The sequence below is a fragment of the Arachis duranensis genome, chromosome 10, assembly GCF_000817695.3.
Source record: "Arachis duranensis cultivar V14167 chromosome 10, aradu.V14167.gnm2.J7QH, whole genome shotgun sequence".
In the NCBI taxonomy this organism is placed as follows: domain Eukaryota; kingdom Viridiplantae; phylum Streptophyta; class Magnoliopsida; order Fabales; family Fabaceae; genus Arachis; species Arachis duranensis.
Genome location: NC_029781.3, coordinates 69,724,884 through 69,745,702, shown reverse-complemented (window position 1 = coordinate 69,745,702; position 20,819 = coordinate 69,724,884). Strand labels below are relative to the sequence as shown.

General features: G+C 35.1%; 1 protein-coding gene across 1 annotated transcript; it reads right to left on the bottom strand.

Moving 5' to 3' along the window:
- Window positions 1-16,749: 16,749 nt before the first annotated feature.
- LOC107470181 (UNC93-like protein 1) lies at window positions 16,750-18,957 on the bottom strand. Its single transcript, XM_016089567.3, has 2 exons — window positions 17,604-18,957; window positions 16,750-17,355 (listed from the first exon to the last, which is right to left on the bottom strand). Exons 1-2 carry the CDS (start codon window positions 18,758-18,760, stop codon window positions 17,103-17,105), a joined length of 1,410 nt encoding a protein of 469 aa, XP_015945053.1. The 5' UTR covers window positions 18,761-18,957; the 3' UTR covers window positions 16,750-17,102.
- Between the last annotated feature and the right edge of the window lie 1,862 nt (window positions 18,958-20,819).

The window sequence follows — 20,819 nt, the reverse complement described above, 5'->3', positions numbered from 1 at the left end:
GTTTATTACTTGGACGACCCAGTACACTTGCTGGTTAGTTGTGCGAAGTTGTAGTGATCACAATTTCGTCCACCAATTACTAGAAATAACTTATAAGGGACCGATGTAAAGAAGTCGGCCCAAAACCAAAATCCCTAAAAGAGACCTGACAAAGGTCCGAAAAGAGGATTCCCAGAAGATAACCGACATGATAAAGTCGACCGACACAAGTTGGACCCAAAAATCTACGACCTCAAGAGAAACAAGCCGAAAATACAAAAACAATCAAAGGAGGTTAGATGACAAGGCTCCAACACTCCCAAGAACCTAAAAGGTGTCAGACAGGTGCAGACAAACATATCATCCAAAAAAGATTATAATAATAACAAGACTCAAGAGGCCACCGGAGGTCCACCTCAAAGAGCCTGAAAAGCTACCTTTGTTTTTCCAAAATAAAGTTGCTAACAGAGAAGCAACTAAAAAGTATCCAACAGTTACTACAAATATAAAGTTCAAAGCCCACAAAGCCAGGCTATACACAAAAACACCAAAGAAATAATCAAGGATCCAAATATTTCTCAGTAGCATCAACACGGGATAAGGGAAGGTGAGTCTGAAGAGGCACTGCATCCACTGTCCCATCCTCCCAGTTCAAGATCTGACAATCAGGATTTGACTCGGGATGAATAACTGCAAGGGTTGAAGAAGTCGGTGCAATAGAGACCTTGGCGGAAGACACAGGAGGAGGATCGACATTATCATCATCGTTAGGGTCATCAGAAACAATTTTACCGTCCTTCACAATGTTATTCAAGCTGAAGAGAGAGAGGTCAAGATTGGGCGCAAGAACTCGAACTTGATCCTTCAAATTCTCGTAAGCAGCGTTGACACTACCCACAAGATAACCCTGGAGCTCGGCATAATTAGCTCGGGCAGACTCTAAATCCTCCATGAGGCGCATCATCTCCTTATAGGTCGTGACATAGCTATCCTTATGCTTCAACGCCGTATCTTCAGCCAACTTGGCAGAAGCCGCCAAAGCAATAGCAGTAGTTTTTTCACCATCCAGCTCTTTCTCCAACTTAGTCACCCTCGCCTCGAGCTCCTCCTTTAAACCCTTCATCCGGTTGAATTCTAACTTAGCCTCCTCCATGAAAGCCTTCGTAGCATGAATAGGAAGACTCTGGGCAGTCCGATATAAAGCCTCCCCCAAGTGTGCCATCTTGATGCTGCTCCAAGTAATAAAATCTAGATGACGAAGAAGAGAAACATCGTCAGTGGGAATGGTACCATAAGGACCAATTTGCTGGTCCACAAACTCGACAACATCAAAATCAGGGGTGTCAAGGTTAAAAGGCTCAGTTGTTTTCTATTTTTTCTGAGGAGGAGCGCTAATAAGAGAAGAGGTAGCTGTAGAAGGCTGTGGGGGATCGACCAAATGAAATCGAGGGGTAGGAATCATCTTCCTTGGTCCGGGAGAGCTCGGTACCGATGGCTTAGACAAAGCATGAGAGGATCCTTCCCCAGTAACCTTGGCCGAAATGTTCTGGGCCGCCATAACTTTTCTTGCCTTTTTAAAGGCCTTCATAGAGTCGTTATTCTTCGCCATCCCTGAAAAACAAAAGAAACCATAGAAGCAGATTACAAACCAGAAAACAAAGAAAGCAAAGTAAAGTGGAGTAAAATACAATACCCAGCACAGTTCGGATTAGGGACAGATCCCCCAAAAATTTCTTAGTATCAAGATGGGGAGGCTCCCCCCAAATATCCTCCAAGACAGTCACAAAAGCCTGCTCAACCTCATCCAACATTTCCCAAGTATAGCTAGACACCACTACGTTCTTCTGCCATTCTAAGGGAAAGCGGGGCTCGCCATTCTCATCCAAAAAGAAAGGACGAGCTCCTTCAACAGCTCGGATCTTAAAAAAGTAATTCTTAAAATCTCGGAAGGACTCATCATACATGGAAAAAACTTTATGTCCCTGTGGCAACCTAAAAGAAATCCAAGAAGCTTTCTTTTTGGTAGTCCCAGGCTTGGTCAACACAAAGAGATACAGAAAAAGAGTTTGAGAAGGCGTAACACCAAATTCTTGACAAACCAACTGAAAAATCTTAATGAAATCCCAAGAATTCGAATGAAGCTGAGATGGGGCTACATTACAAGACCATAACAGGTCGGTCTCAAAAGAAGTGAAGGGAAGGGTGATGTTTATCTGGTTAAAGAAGAAATCGTATGCATAAAAAAAGGGGACACTCCCCCTGGGTCAGAACAGGGAAGCAGACCCTTTCGTCAGAATCAGGTGCTACCAATTCATAGTTGTTTTCATGATCCCCACTACTACATATTCGATGATGTTTCCAAAGCTCCACACAGAATTCTGAATTAGCTAGAGATACACACAGCAACACAAGGGAGTCCAACCAGTCGGACATCCCCTCGGAAACCTTAGAAGACGCCTCGACAATATTTTTGCGAGAAGACATGGCCAACTAATCGTACAAACAAGAAAAAAATGGATTACTAACCAAAAAACAGCTCGAGCAATATTAAAACAACTCGGACAATATGATCCAGAGCAATACAAACAGTAAAAGGAAAGTCCCAAGACACACACCAAGGTCCAGGGGCATCCTTTGGAGGCAGTGACACAGAGCGAAAGACTCAGGAAAACCTACAGAAGCTAAAATAACCTAGCAAAAGACTCTAAGCAAAAAAGACGCAAATTAGAGCAAGATCACCAAGAAAACCATCGTTCTCTACAAAGCTATCACAACAGAGAAGAGACTTTCTTTCATCAACAGAGAAGAGAAAAATGGATTGTTAAAGCCGCCTCTCAACTACAGTTTCAGTCTACAAAAAATACCAAGCAACAAAATATACCAAGGAAAAATCATCAAAGACGCAACCTTTCCCAGAATCAAACAAGCCATTATCCCAACAAGCTACAAAATCTACAGAAGCAGTATATAAACATGCAAAGCCTTAAAACCCCATCCATCAGTAGAAACACCAAAGTACACATAAGATAGAAAGAAAGCCAGAAAAGTACATCACAGTGAACGGACAGGCACAGAAATACGAAAAGGTCCAAGCTTTCCGACAATGCGTTCAAACAAAATTTAAACTTTTCCAAGAAACAAAAGAGCAATGAGAAAAGTAAAGAAACAAGAAGCCAACCTGAAAGAAGAAGGCTCTGAAGAAGTTGAAAGATAGAGGAACGAAATCGCCCTTCAAACAAAGCACCAACAATCACAAAACAGCGTCACGAGAAAAAATACGAATGTGCAAAGTCTCAGGCAAAGCAGAAAGATAGAGAGAAAAGGGGGGGTTACAGAGAAGAGAAAAAACCATTTTCTATGTATAAAGTTCAAAATAAAAGAAGCAAGAGAAACAAGGCATTAAAAACTAATTAATGAGGGTATTAAACCCTCGCACATTTCCAAGACAAAAAAGGTTAAAAGCGCGCGCTTCTAAAAGCGAATGAGAAACGTTTCACGTTCAAAAGCTGCAGCAAAGTCGACAAAATGCTCAAGTTCAGCTTCACCATAAAAGGATTGAAGTCCTAAAACTGAAGACTCGACCTCAAAACAGAAGACCAAGCTCGAGCAGGGGCACTGTTCATACCCTGGGTCGAGCTGTCCGACCCGGGATGTTCTACTGACAAGTCAAACGACCTCTTCAGGTCAAGACAAATCTGACCTCGTCTCAAAGAGCTTGGCCAAATTATAAGAAAGCCCAAAAAGGACCCAAATAGAGGACCACGCCCCAAATCCTAAGGCAGCCCAAGCCTACAAAGAGAAGGGCGGTTCCCTTGAAGATAAGATGACCTCACTTGAAGATAAGATAAAGATAAGATAAGATAACTAACTTATCTTATCTAAGAATGTCACTATATGCCATTATAAATACACTGGAGCACCTAGGTATAACTCATACTCTGATTCTACGAAAAACATGCTTAATACCCTTGCTAACTTAGGCATCGGAATTCCTTGCAGGTACCACCACCCTTCGGTGAAGAAGGATCAGCAGCATTGCCAGTCCAACAAGTCGGACACGACAGCTCCGGCCGCCACGCACAAGCCGGATACGTCATCTCCGATCAGTACAAAAGATCTCATCCGAGATCGACCTACAGTTTCAGGTAACCCTCGGAACACCACCTAAATCTTAATATTAGAATAACCATCCACACACATAGTAAAATGAACATCCGATATATCCATTGTTCACATTGTTTAATATTTTAATTGTCTACCTATACTTTTCCTTAATAAAAATATCTAATAGTGTGGGATTATCCACTTTTTTTGCAAGTTAAATGCGTGCCAGATTTTAATAAAAATGCTAACCCCCTAGACTTTCTCTTTCTTTTTTCATATTCACGTTTCCAAATACATAAAAGAAAAAGTTATGATTGATATGGCTATGGTAGTCATTGTTGTGATTTTGCGGATAAACAACACAAAAAATACCATAACAAAAAGATAATTAAAAAATAATAGAATTTTTTTTCTGAAAAGAAGATTACTAATTTGGACCGATAATGTAGAAAAAATTAAACTTGAATATTGCAAACCGGATTACAAAATTTTAGGGTTAAAAGCTGAATCGACTTGATTTGGAAATTAAATAGCAATATAACACAGTTGTGCAAATAGTTAAAATAACTTTTTATTTTTTAGTAAGAGTAGTTAAAATAAGTTAACGTTAGCTTTTTTCCACATACGGATTCATTTATACACAAGCCCATTCAAATTTGTTTGACAACAATAGTATCTTAAATGTTAGTTAGAAAAAGCAAGCCGAATAGGGCTAAAATAATATACAACTCCAATGAACCAGGCATTTGTTTGCCAGAAAGAGAATAAAGAAACAAGGTCCAATATGCCAACATCATGAGACAAATCCAATTTTGTGCGGCCCTAAAGTATATTACGTTTGATCTCAATAAAAATAAAAGTATCCACGTACAAGGCCCAATACGCCAACATCACGAGACAAAACTCCTTCCAACTGAACATGGAGCTAGGGATTCATTATTCATGAACTGTGTTCTGCCATCATATGCGTGGCATTGTGGGTGGAAACAACCCTAAACAATTGGTAGTGCAATCTGTCGCCATAGTTTGAATTCAACTTTTAGAATTGCGTTTTTATCAATGAATTGTTGTTAATGTTGTGCTGAGATTCTATTTTGGTATTACCACTATTATTAACGTTGTCACCAATATCATCATTATTACCACTGGGTCATTATGACTAGGGACAACACCTTTTGCATCCTCCTTAGTGAAGGTTATCATAGGCAGATCAAGCATCTCTTTATTTATCTCGACTTGATAGAACTCCTTTAAATGTCTTTTGTAAGAGGATTTTATTATCCCCCCTCCAACGAACCTACCTACGATGACTTGAATGTGTTCCTTAGGTGTTCTTGCTTGTCACTCTTATCTTTTTTTTATCTCATTTGTCATCTTTTTTTTTTCTTTTGTTAGTTTCACCGACCTTCTGACAAGGTATTTGTCTAATCATTTTTCTTTAGCTAGTTTTTTTAATCACATTCTTCATATCGGAGCAATCATTGGTGGAGTAGAGTGGCCATATATTTTATGGTATTCGTAGTATTCTGACTAATTCACATCTTTGAATTGGCCTTGGAAGTGGTATCTTTTCAGTGTAGCATATTTTTCTTTAGATATTGACCAAAGAAACTCTTAGTGGAGTGTAGAAGTGATACCTCTGAAGTCTTTCTGAGCTGCCTTTTTCTCTTTTCTTTTGCTCCATTTCCTTGTCTTAGGGCATATATTGATTTCCTGGTCTACCTATAGGTTTTCTCAATTGAGTAATTTTTTCTATGTTGATATACTTCTTAACTTATTTCTGGACTTCTTACAAAGAGGTCGAGTACTTTTTTTATATTGACTGTGAAAAGGGAATTTTCTGAGACCATTAACCAGTTCCATAATAGTTGCTTTAGTAAGTAAATTTTTGAATTTCCAAACATGCTTTGTTAATATAAACCTCTCCATGTAGGCCCTAAGAGATTTTTCGACCTCCTGTTTGACACCCAAAAGGCTTGGAGCATGCTTGGCCTTGTCTTTCTGAATTGAAAATCTTGTGAGAAAGCTTTTGGTCAAGTCGTCGAAACAAGTGACTGATTTAGGAGGTAAGTAATATCAAACCACTTCATTGCTGCCTTGGTCAATATAATCAGGAATGCTTTGCACCTTGTTGTGTCGGATACATCTGCCATGTACATACGACTTTTGGAATTACTCTAGTGATGTCGAGGATCTGTTGTGCCATCATAGAGATCTATGTCTGGGATCTTAAAATTTCTAAGAACTTTAGCTCGCATGATTTTCCGAGAATTGGTCCTTACTTCCCAAAGGGGTAGTCTCCCGATTAGTCTGAGGCCTTCTGCCTTTAAGATCAGACTCCAACCTCTTCAACTTTTCTTGAAATTCCCTACATCTTTGTACTTCTCTAAGTAGGGAGTGCTTAGACTCGTGTTGTCGTTCTAACTTGATCTCGAGCTTTTCTAGCCGACCTTAGTCCTCTAAAAATATGGACTTGGAAACCTGTCCTTTCATCCTTTTGGATTGCTTCTATCTCTAGCCACAGTAGTACCCTTTCCTCCTTTTTAGTGTTGGGACATGACAATTTCTCGATCGAGGTTAGGTTATTTCTCCTCATGGGTTTCTAAATCAGATGCTGTGTGTCCATCTTTTGGGTAGTCTTTTGCCATGATTGGGTGTTGATCTCCAAGTTCCCAACAACGGCGCCAATTTTTCAAGGGTTATCTGAAATTGAAGAGGATTGGATTTGAACGTGAGGTCCAAACTCTTTTTGGTGAGAGTTCTAATGTCTTTTCCTTATAAGGAAAAGTCGTCCGAGATCATTGATGGTGAATGGGAGGTGCCGAGGTGGTACCTGTAAGAGACTCCGATATTTAAGTTAGTAAGAATTTTTGGCAGATTTTTGTGAATTAGGATTGAAAAATACTTGAGTGTGATGGGATGTTTATACAATAGGAGTGATAGCCTTGTTATCACTCTGTAATTTATCCATCTATAATGATGGGTGGTTACTTTCCTTTTATTTGGAGATTGTTATGATCTCATATTTAAAGTAGGTGTATCTATAGATATGTACATTAGTACGGTTGAGATTCTTTTGTTAATCAAGTTGGGTTGGGCTAGGTCCATAGGATCTAGGCTCTGACTAAGTCGAGTAGCTTTATAAAATGAATCTTTCTAAACTCTTTTGAATTTCGTAGACTGGGGTTTTATTTTGGGCCTGGCTCTAATATTGAGTCAAAGTATAAATACTTATATATTATAAAATTTATCGATATTAAATTCTTATAAAAAAATTATAAGATAAAAATAAAAAACATAAAAGCAGCTATGAAAATGATTGTATTTAAACAACTAATAATGAAAAAAATAGAAAAAAGATTAGTAAATTTAAAAAATATTGAGAAATTTAAATTTATAAAGCAAAAATTGAGGGGAGAAACTCATCTAGGGACCAATTTAGTTCAACATTCAATTTTAAAAATTAAAATGAGCTATTTAGTCCAAATCAACAATCAATTATGGTTTACATGCAATCATAACATAATAGATAACACGTAAATGAACCATCCCGCCCCGCCTAACTGTGGGCTGGCGGGCTAAGTCCCTGATAGATCCTGTTTTTAGGGTTTATCTTGTTTGGATTTTGAGGGTTTTATCAATGATCTTTCACGCTTATTCATATAAAAATGCATGATTTTGTGTTCCTTTCCCAATTTTGCTTCATGGATGAAAACATGCCTCTTTTACACTAATTGTGTTATATTTGAATCCTCCTCTATTACCATTCAATATCGTGATCCGTGTTCAATAATTTCAGAAGTTATAGGGCAAGGATGGCTTAGAAGAGAGAAGGGAAGCATGCATGAAGGGAAGGAGCATAGAAAAATGGAGCTTTGGAGTTTTGAGCGGCGACGTGTAGGCGTGCCTTGCGCGTACGCGTGGATGCGCGTTACCAAGATCGGCGCGAAGAAGCCAAAGCCAGAAGCCGGCACATTTGCATGGCTAAGCCAGAACCTCATGGACGCGCACGCGTGCTTCACGTATGCGCGTGGATCGTAAAGCTCCAGGGACGCGTACGCGTGTTGTGCGCGTACGCGTCGATATCCGCACGTGACTTTTAAAGAGAAAACGTGACTGGTGATTTCAGGGCAGTTACAGACCCTGTTTGGAGAAGAATTCTGGCAGGGAAAGGCATAAGAAGACCCAAGAATTGAAGGGATCCAGATCCATTTACTCATTACACATTTTTAGATATTTTTCCTAGTTAGTTACATTTTGTAGAGAGAGAAACTACAACTTCTCTCTTGGATTTCTTTGGTGAGATTAATTGCAAATTCACTTTTACTTTGATTCAAGTTGTAGATCTAATTCTCCTCCTCTCAATTAGTGTTCTTTTGATTCATTCACTTTGGATCTTAGATTTGGACTTTGTTATTTTGATTTGGATTAATGAATTGAGGTATTTCATATTCATTGATTTCAATTGCTTAGTTGTTGATGATTGCTTGAATTAGGTAGCTTGAATTCAATTCCTTTTCTCAATTTCATAATGTCTCTCACTAGTGCTCACCAATTGTTTGAGAAAATGACAACCTTAGCTATAGAGTAGATTCCTCTTTCTTAGATTAGGGATTGAGTTATTCGAGACACTTGAATAGTTAATATCAATTGTTGATTACCAATTAGAGATTGCTAATTGACTTATAAGTCACTAAAGCTAGACTTCCCTAGGGTTAGACTAGGACTTGTGACTCAAGTTGGTTATTTTCACTTGACTTTCATCCATAGTTAGAGGTTAACTAAGTGAAGCAATGATCAATTGTTGTCATAATTGATGGAAGATATAATGATGGAACTTCCAATATTCACCTTTAGCCAAGGTTTTTATCTTGATTGATTGTTATTCACTTTTGTTAGCTTATATTCTTACATTAAACTCCAAAACCACAAAAGACTTCCTAATCAATGATGTGCATTCTAAGACAATTCCTAGGGAAGACGACTCGGGGCTAATACTCTGGGTTATTGATTTTGGAATTGTTTGATGTGAAATTGCGTGTCAGTTAGACTATACTTACGATTGAATTTATTGCTAATTTCTATACCGGCATGAAAATTTCTCATCAGCCCGCCAAAGCTCCTTTTTTTTTTACTATTAACTACTAAATAATATATATAATTTCACAATCATATTAATAAATTTATAATTTCTAAAGACATAAAAAATTATATTTTTATATTCATAAACATTAAAATTTTTGTAATTATAAATATCTAATAAACATAATTATAAACCAAGTTTTCATCCAAAACATAAGTATAAATATTCTCTCCAAAGCAAAATAAACATAATTTAAAACATAATTATAAATAATGTCTTCAAAGTAACATAAACGTAGTCCAAACCAATCAATTTTTATCTTCATACTCTTGTAAGTTAGGTTGGAAGAAGTTAGGTTTTGATAAAAAAAATTGTAAAAATACCCCCTCGTTAAAAAAACACTAAGTCCCGCCAAAACCTGCGATTTAAGCGGTGTGGGTTAGGCGGACTTTTGCTATTTGGCGATCCTAATTTTCTAATCAGCCCGCCTTTTTAGTAGGTTACGCGTGTCGGTCCGACGGATTTAATCTCATTTACCACCCATACTTGTTAATACATAATTACTTTATTACACATAGATAACCGTGATAAGTGACATTAACTATTGTTATATCTTTTTAGCCCGCTTCAACTTGTGGTTAACAGAAAATCGCTTAAAGACTAACTTGGGTCATGTTAGCATATCTTAAGAACTATTTTAAAGTTTTACCTAACTTGAGAAGGCCAATTCATCAATTTTTTTTTTTAAAAAATAACTATACTGTTTTTTTGTTAAATATATATTAATTCAATATTAGAACTTTGCTAATAAGGATTTTAATAATATTTTTCAAAAGCTTAGTAATGTATTAGTAACTTTAGTGTTTTTTAAAATTTTTTATTAAAAGCTTTTACTTCAAAAACGTGTATTTTTAACCATGTTATCAAAATTAAATTAAAAATCGAATCGGCCAAATTACTTGTCACTAGATTATTAGTAATTATATATTAAATCGATTGCTAATCATAATTAAATAATTATATAATATTTAATTTAATTTTCTCATTTTTATAATAAATGTCTTTTTTTTATTTTTTTAGTTTCATAATAAATATCTTTTCTTTAGTTTTATTTTGTATTAAATTAATTATTATTTTTAAATTTTAATAACCCATCAATTGATTTATATTTATTATACTCTTCAAATATTTATAAAAAATAAAATAAAGATAATAATCATAGAAATAGAAGATATATTGTAATTAATAAAAAAATTATTTCTTCTTTTTAAATGTGTAAATATAATTTAACTTTATTTATGTAATACATTTAATACAAAAACATCATGTATAAAAAATAACAACTTAACTTAGATGGACTGGTTTTATCGGATTTGAACGGATTGATTCATCTAAATTTAACCGTTTTTAACGGATTTTTACCAAATCTGATCATATTTAATCGAGTTAATTATTTAACCAGTAATTGACCTAGATAAATTACTAGATCATTGAATGACTGGTTCAATTATTAAATTATTAATTTAACTGATTAATTTGGTTGTAATTAAATAATTATATAAAATTTTATTTTTTGATAATAAATATTAACTATTATTTTCATATTCAATAGTTTATTAATTAAGTTGTATATATTTTATGTATTTATTAAAAAATAATATTAATAAATATTATAAAATCATGGAAAGAAAAAAGATGTAATTAATAAAGATATTTTTGTCTATTTTTTATAATTTGTAAATATTCAATAAAATTTAATATTTATATTAATAATTGTGTTTAATTAAAAAATAGAATTAATTTAAAAAATGCAAAATTAAAAATAAAATAAATTAAATAAGGAAAAAGGTTGAATGAAGATATTATATAATATATACAATAATTAATACATAAATTTGCAACACAAAGCATCGCTTAGGAAATTTTAAAAATGTGAAAAGTATATAAATTGAAGGTCAATTTTTAGACTTCAAAATTTTTAATTCTTTTTAACAGAAATCTCTCAGTCCAATTTCTGTATTTCTCATAAATCGGATTATTCGATTTTTGTATCTTTCACAAATTGAATAGTTTGATTTCTGCTTCTTTAATTAAACAGTTTTACATTTGAGAATAACATTCCATTAGTTCATACTTCAAAAAAATATCATTGCTACTTTAATATCAAAAACAAAAAGTGTTGCTTAGTGGGTATAAAGTATACTAATTACCTATGAAGCATGGACACTTTCGTTCAGTTACTGTGTTCGCGTGTCGGACACATTTCAGACACGACACTCATCGACACTCGTCTGACACTCGTGTCTGCTGTGTCTAACCGTGTCTTAATAAAAAATAAAAAATTCTTCTCCACACACATCTGGACATACCTAAATACCATCACGTGTCAGCGTGTTCGGTCTTATTCTTAACATATATTTTTAAAATAAATTTAGATATAGTATATATTATTGTTTATTAAAACAAAAAAATATTTTAAATACTTGATATAATTAAAATAAAACATTAAAAATACCCTAAAATTAAAACTACCCCACCTCCCTCCAAACGCGTTACAGGCTACAGCTGCGCGAGTCCCTCCCCTCCCCCCATGGAAACCTAACCCCGCCGCCCAAACCCCAGATCGGAGCCAGCCACCACATCTCGGCCACTCACCCAAATGGCCAGCAGTCACCCACCCACCCACGCACCCAAACGGCCAGCAGTCACCCACCCACCCACGCACCCAAACGGCCAGCAGTCACCCACCTTCTTCACTCCTTCTCCCTGAAACTCGAAGTCGAAGCCACTCAAGCCAGCAGTCACCCACCCACCGCGAAGACGAGGACGAAGACCCAATCACCCACCCACCCACAGGACCTCCGACCTCACCACCTCCGAGCATCCGACGTCACCACCTCCACCAAGAAAGCCTCCACCCAGCAACGTTTCTGGGTTCTGTAGGGTCACCTCACCGCCTCCACCCAGAAAGCCTTCAAGTGCATATGGAGCCCGAGCCATCTATTCAGGTAAACTCTACTGATGCATTCTTGCCTTGTTGTTGGTATTGCTGCTTGCTGGTCTATGTTGTTGGTTGTATTGTATGGATTATGGATTGTTCATAACAATGTAGAATTGTAGATTACCGAGCTAAGTTTAGTAGTTTAGTCAATTAGTCAATTACTAATTAGGTTCTAGAGCTGTAGTTTATGTTTGATCCTTGTTGAAGGTTGTTAATACCGGGTTGGATCAGGAGGTGTTGCATGATGAAATTGAAATTTAATTGTCTCTGTAGCGTATGATTGAAGTTGAATTTTCCGTGTTTTAGGTCTGGTTTATTTCTGTTATACGCTCAGTTGTTTGTTTGACTGATTTCCTCTTTAATTACGGTTTAAAGGTTTTCTTAATCCCACCGTGGATGAGTTCTTTAAGCTATTTTGACCTTCAATTGCATGATTGTGCGGCCTTCAGATTAAATCTGAAAGCTGTTTAATTTATCGTTGATAAAATTAAATTCTTACCCGTTGGAATCATCACACTTGTATTAACTTAGATTTTGTATGGGGATTTGAAGTGATTTAACGGAAGGTCATGATGGACGATCTGATCCTCTGGAGGAATTGGCTAAAAGTTTGATGAATTCCTGGTTTCGTTTCATAAACCTTGCAATGTTTTGGTGTCACTAACCTCCTGGGCCTTACCACATACCTTTCGTCAGCAGCTCTTTTAGAATGTTAGAAGGAGTTGCTTAAATCTGGTGGAGAACCAGCTACATTGCATGTGATAATTACGATTCATTTTAAGAGCTGTAGCCTTAAGCCTGCCTTGTTCAATTTGTTCATTGCTTCTTCAATTTGCCAATTCTGTTTAGTGTTTATTGTTGGTTTAATTGTTCATTGTTTGTTCACATTTTCAAGTTTTGTTCTGTTTGGTTTATTGCTGGTTTAGGGCTGGTTCCTTGCTTGTTTATTGTTTGGTTTATTGCTGTTTATTGCCAAGTTCAATTTCTTGGTATAAAGGTTTATTGCTTCTTCAATTTGTTGGTATAAAGGTTTATTTGCTTCTTCAATTTGTTCATTGCTTCCTCAATTTGTTGGTTAATGGTTATTGCTTGTTTATTATAATTATTGTTGTTGTTGTTCTTGTTGTTCTTATTATGTAATTGTTTTTTTTTTATTTATTTATTTCAGGTTGGTTTGCATTATGAAGTTTTAGCTATTTTGTTGGAGAAGACACCATAACTTTGCTATCAGTTTAATGCCAATTTATTTTTATTTTCAGTTGTGTTGACTGTTGAGCTATTAAACTTCTTTAATTGTCATATTTGAATTCTATTGTCGTTATATTTCATTAGATCAAGACTTTGTTAGCTATTCTGTATTTTGGCTTGTTGATTTCAATCTTATCACATTGCATAATAGTATGGTAGAATTTTTTTTATTTGATTGAAAAAATCGAACAAACCGAACCAAACCAAACCGATTTTAATTGGTTTGGTTTGGTTCGGATGATCTTGAAAAAAACCGAACCAAACCGAACCACAACTTAATTAAACGATCGGATCGGATGGCTTTTCCTTCAAAAACCGAACCAAACCGCACCGTGAACACCCCTACTTCCTAATGTTGTTGTCAGGGGTTCGAGCTATGCTATGCATCAGGTGAGGCTGGTGCACCATAGTCTTCTCGGCTTTTGCACCCAGGTCTCACTGAACCGGTCGGTTTTTAGTGGATTTGACCGCCATTGATCTATTCAATTGTCTGAACGGTCTAAATCTAATGGCCAGATCTCTAGTTTACCGGTTATTCGTGACCAAGTTTTCCAGTGGACCAACCAGATCAGGTTTGATGACTATCCTCAACTCAAAATCAATAAATCATATCATTCATGAAATCTTTAATTGAACCTAAAAATAATTATCAAGGACGATTATTAGCATAACTTCTATTTATACTATCGTTAATGAAGAAAGTATTAACAAAGTTGTAATGTAAGAGTGTTACAAAGTTTAGAAAAGCACGCCAATTTATTTTTTAACCCATGAAGGATACAGTGCTATTTGGAAAGTCTCAGATGGTCACAAGCCTCAATATATATTATATATATAAAGAAAATGAAGAAAATATATAATAAATCTATACAATAAAAACAAAAAAAAAGAAAAGAAAAGAAAAATGAAGGGTCATAAGTCATAACCAACTCAAATTCCACGAAAGAATCGCATAGCCAGACTCAAAAATGTGAAAAACAGAAGTTTGCCATGGGAATTTGTCAGGCCAAATGATCTTGCAAACCCGAAAACTTCTCCTAAAACACAGGCCCTACATTTAGCTATTAATGTGTGCCATTTTGCGTCTATATATATTCTTCTTTCTCCAATCATTTACCTCACCCTCAGCAATCAGCACTGTAATTTCCAATTTTAACTGGTTCTTCTCTTTATCTCTATTTACCTTACAACCTCCTACATTATCTTCAACACCTTTTGTATTAAAAAAATGGGAGGTTGCATGAGCAGTCCTAAGAATGTTTATGAAGGAGAGGCCCCAGTTGAGCCAATCACACCCAAGGCCGCTGAGGGCGATAATGTTCCTCAGGTTTATTTTTCTATATATATCTATATATTTGATTTCATTTTCATTTTCAATATGATGATGATGACGTTATTTATTCATTTCTAATCTCAAACCCAACGTAATAATGGTTTGACCAACTGTCTCTCACAAGTCAAATTGATACAATTGAAGCATGTTATTAGAAAGTGCGTGCCAATGACAAAAAATAATGGTGTTAATATATTACAATTTACAAATAAAGAAGTGATTCAGAAAAAATAGTTTTAGGACTACTCCATTACATTCTACTCTTTTAGTATAATAATTATAGGCAAAAGTTTAAAGTATAGAATCAAAAGATAAAACTTAGATATAAATGAATCTTATCAGGAAACTCTTCTTTTTTTAAGTATTCTGAAATCTTTAGAAAATTATGAAGCAAGATATTTCGATGAGTTATTGTTTTTGTATATCAGGTACATTTTAAATATGATATTCGTTTATATTCGTTGGATACGTATATTTTTTATATATGTCTAACTGCGTTTTAATAAAAAATAAAATAAAAATTTTGGATATATTTAAATATACCTAAATATCATCATGTATGTAATGTATTAGTATATTCAATCTTATTCTTAATATATATTTTTAAAATAAATTTAGAAATAATATATATTATTAAAGAAATTCATGGGAGTCAATAATTTTTTAGTATTTTTGGTCATTATTTGACTAATACAAATACTAAATTGTCTTTAACAAATAATTTTTACTAATTCATGTATACAAATTTTGAAAAATATAGATACAAAATGTATTGATTTATGTGTATAAATTATGATAAATATAAGTACAAATTATATGTTTTTTGTGTGCAAAACTCTTTAAACATAAGTCAAATTATCGATAAAAAAAAGATATTAAAAATAATTAAAAATTAATTTATATTTTAATATCAATAAAATATCAAAATATCATTATAATTTATCTACAAATTATTTTATATTTTATATATATGTCGTATCTCTGTATTTTATATATAAGAATTTAAAATTTGTGTTTTACATATATTATATTCGATATCTTGTTGCGTATATGTCAGTGTTTATTCATGCATTATAGTTAAAAAATAATAAAAATTAGTCTAAATCAACTAAAAATTATTTTATTTTACATTTATTAATTTTTTTAAAATAAATATATAATATTAGATGTAATAAATATATAATTTTAAATCATATATAATTATAAATGTTAAGTTAAATAAGATAAATTTAAATTATTATTTCTTTAACATTACTGATAAGTATTCGTATAACATTATTCATTGAAAATTTTGAATTTTTTAAGGTCTCAAAATCAAATATTTAAGTATTGAGTTTTAAACTAATGCAGGAAAACAAGGAAGAGGTAGAGAAGAAGGAAGAGCCTTTGGTAGACGTTTCTGAGCCTGCAAAGGAAGAAGCTAAGGCTGAGGCTGCTGCTCCTGCCGCTGAAGAGGCGAAGGAGGAGGAAGAAGCCGAGAAAAAGGACCCAACTGTTGTACCTCTTGTCACCCTGTAATCATGTTAATTCTCTATTGTATCATCATCGATCCTAGCCATCCTTATGACACAAATATTTTCCACAAAATTAAAAAAGATGTGCTGGGTGGCGTAAGTTGTAACCTTGCTTGAGTGATATTGTTTCATTTCTTGGGTCATCAATCAATAAAAAAAAAATCTTTCGCTTTTAATTTACTTCTGCCGATATTTGCTAGATTCAATTGACTTTTTGTGTGCTAACAAGGTTTAGAACAACTATCTGTCAATCATATGGTAAACAAAGTTTGGTCAGAGTTAGACTTGGGGCTAAAAAAAGTGTTTGGATGAAATTCTTCACAAATTGATGAAGTATTGCAAAATAGTAGGAATTGTGAATCATTTAGAGATAAATTAGGACTACATCACATCACAGTTGCATTGGATCAGACAAAATTAGTAATTCCACTAACGACAACAATTTATAGTTTACCAAAGTGTGAAAAGATCAATTCCCCTAACACCAATATATCAAGGAAAATATATACTTCACTATTCAACACACGTTGACACTGATGCCTAACCAATACATAGATATACGTTTTCAAACTCCATAAGAAGCAAAAGAAAATTCAAAACTTAATTAATGGGACCAATATCCAATCCATACTTTTGTTCCCTTTTCCTTGTCTTTTACCACATCAAAACAATTGAGTTCACAAACTTCGGACTTTTCGGATGTGATCGTGTGAACTTTGAAAGTGGAAACAAATTAATTCCTTTTTCTTTCTTCTGCCTTTTAATATTGAAAAGTAAATGACAAACAAAGAGATGACAAAGACTAGTTGATTTTGCCATTAGAAAGGTGTGTATTGTTTGTTATTTGGCATCGGAGCCATTATTGTTATTATCAGCCGATGAAGGAGCAACTTGTTTCACAGGCTCTTCTACTACTACTTCACCCTTGTCTTCTTTCACAGCCATCAACACCAAAACCAATAACATTGGATAACTTATTGTTGTTAGTATCCAATTCACAGTCAACTGAGCTTTAGAGGACACATTATGGTTATCAATTTGCCAAGCAACTGCTGCTCCTGCACTTTGAATACCTTTGTAGAACCCAGTATACCTGTGAATTAATGTAACCAGTCCCACAATTAATTAACATCAATTTTCTTAAAAAATATCGAAACTTTCACGTTTTCGATTTATTTAATTTTATCCTTAATGATTTGGACGGAGTTAATTCCTTTTTAGATAGAGTTAAGAATAATTTTGACACAAATAAAAAATGTTAAGAACAAAATGATTAAAATTAAAGGTTACCTGCTAAGAAAGAATTAATAGAACGAAAAAAAGATGAATGCGTTGAATTACCTGCTAAGAATCTCAGAATCATTAGCAAGGGCACCAATAACCCAATAGACCATACTCTGAAACATGGAATCGAGCAAACCAAAGCTAAAATACAAGACAAAGGGCCCTGCAAATGAATGACCAGAGTCCTTGAAATCCAAGATCTTAGGTGGAGTCTTGATCTGATTAGCAAGCGCACCAGCCCAAATCCCAGTACCAAGAACAGAAACCACAAGAATCCCCACCAAACCCCTCTTCCTTCTGCTCTTAAAACTGAAATCCATAACATAACCAATCCCAACAGAACCCAACATCTGCGCCCCCCAATAGAACACATTGTTCAACCCTCTTGTCCTCAAAGTGAACATGGTCTTGTTCACATGGTTGAACTGATACGTGTAAAAGAAATTACTACACCAAGAAGCAGGAACCATGAGAAGCATCTTCCAGTTATAAAACAATTTAGCAATCTCTATAGCCTCCGTTCCAACGTTTGAGTACAACATGTTAGTGCACCGAGTTCCGTCGTCGCGAACAACCTTCCTGGCCGGCAAGATCGCCAGCGAAAGAACTGTTCCCACTGACATAAACGCCATGAAACCTATATACGTTCCGTCGTTAACCGAAACTGCGTCATCTCTGCGATGGTAGTTCAAGATGAAAGGGATTAGGCCACCTATAACACCACCCATGTTGAAGATGCTCCAGAAGATGGAGATGTAGGTTCCTTTTCGATTCACCGGAGGGTAAGAGGTCATGATGGCGCCTTCTGCAGCCCATAGAAGCCCGGCTCCAACGCCGAGAATGGCGCCGGAGATTATGGCGAAAGCTTGGTGCTGGTAGTGGTTGTAGTAGAGGAAGGAACCGGCGTAGAGGACGTAGGTGGAGCAACCTGCGAAGAGTGTGAGGTGTGGTCCCAGGAGGTTGTAGATGCCGCCGCCGAGAATGCCGAAGATGGCGAAGGTGGTGTAAAGTGCGGTAAGGGAGTTGTTAGAGGCGGTTGAGTTGACTTGGCCGCCACCACCCATGCCGGAAAGTGCGTTGAACATTCCGGGGCAGCAGAAGCAGACTAGGCCAATAAGGATGACCTGAACCAACGGTGAATTGTACCTGAACAGTGATGATGAAGGAGGGATCTGGGTCCCAGATTCTTGATTTCCATTGGAATCTGAACCCATTTGATAATCAACTCAACACTTTCTTTAATTGTGTCAAAGGTTGAGACTCGAGTGTGTTTGTGAGAAGGAATTGTGTTATTTAAGGAGAAAGAGTAACGGCGAAGCTTAGAGTGTTGCCGTTTATAATATGACAAACTAACCCAATTTTCATGGATGCTTTCCGTTCTGGTTGTGACTCTCGGTTTGAATTTAATAGCAGAATGAGCTTAGGTGATTACGCAAGCACTGGGTGAAAATGAAGGTCAATTTGTTCGGTTTTGGTGAAGATTTTCAGTTTTTTTTAGGCGCGTGCTCAAATGAAAATGCTAAAAACATCTTTTTATAAAAATTCTTGTGTTAAAAATATATTTTGTTTGTTTAGCTATATTTTTAAAATAAATAACACTTTCGTAACACATCAAAATCAAACCATAAAATTCATGATCTAATGATAAAAAAAAGCATATTTATATGAAAACAATTATAAAATCTTCATGGTAGTATCAACCTTTTGTTTAAATCATCATATATATACTCTTTTTCATAGAATTTTTTCTAGATAAAATTAAAAAATATTTAATTCTCCAAACAATATTTTATATGAAGTTCGTCGTACCCCGCGAACTTCAGGTTGAATTCGCCATACTTGTGGGGCCATTTTCATTTGTCTCTTTCCTTTTAAATCTTTCCTCCAAATCCACTTTGTTCCTCATTCGCTTGTGATATTCAAATTCTTTTGTATGAGATTTTCTGTCTTTTGACATCCGTAAAATTTTTATCCATTACATCATCAGTTTTAGGTCAGGATATCTTATATTAGTTAGAGTTATTGTTTACATGTTAGTTAGAGTTAGTGTTTAGTGTTTACATGTTAGATAGAGTTAGTGTTTAGTGTTTACATGTTAGATAGAGTTACATAGTTACTGTTTACGTGTTAGCTAGAGTTACTGTTTACATGTTAGTTAGAGTTATTGTTTACTATTTACATGTTAGTTAGCGTTACTATTTAGTGTTTACATGTTATTTAGAATTAGTGCTCCCTGTTTACATGTTAGTTAGAGTATATAACATGTTAGTTTGCTATTGTTTTCAAGTATAGTTGCTGTTTACTGTTTATAACATGTTAATTAGTATAAGTTATTAATTAATTGTTAATTTGTTTAGTCAGAGTAATTAGTTTAAGTTGTAAATTAGATTGTAATTAATGGAATAATTAGTTAGATCAGATTAGAAGGGAACATGATTATTAAAATTTAGTTTTCAGTTAGTTATTGATTAGTATGTTTATAGAGTTAGTTGACAGCCTCATGTGACTTACATTTTAATTAATAAGTTTATAAACTGATTAAGATGTAAGGTAGACAATTAGTTGATTTAACTATGTCTTTTAAAAATTTAGTTAATATTAAAGGAGCTGAGTTCAGTATATATTATTTTATTTTACTAGAGTGTGGTTAGATGGAATAGCAATTATTGGGCAACGAGGATACGCTTTACAAATTGGATCAGATTGGGCACATTGCTAGCAAACTTGATCGAGTGGTACCCTTTTATCACACTTGTTTATTATATTGTAAAAAACAGTAAATTTGTTATTTTATGTATTGACCCTCCTTTTATTTTTAATCTTTTTTTCTGTTTGGTAGGCGTCTCGGATCTTGCGCACCAGACAAAATTTGATGAGACCCTGCCTGAGTATATTAGGCCATATCTCAGGCAAGTCGGGTTTGAGCATGTGGTGTATATGGTGGAGTTCGAGTACGATTGGCCATTGACATTGGCGTTGATAGAGAGGTGGAGACCTGAGTCCCACACGTTTCATCTACCATGCGGGGAGATGACTATCACCTTGTAGGACGTGGCCTACCATCTGGGACTCAAGATCGATGATGATCCTGTTCGTGGTTGCATTGGTGGGTGGGAGCAGCACCATCAGGGACGGTCTATTGAGAACTTCTGCCAGCAGCTACTGGTGTTGTTCCTGCCCTAGAGGACAGACAGTCACAAACCAAGTGGACTGTCAAGCTCACATGGTTCCAAAATATGGTCTGCAGAGAACTGGAGCAGGACGCCACTGAGG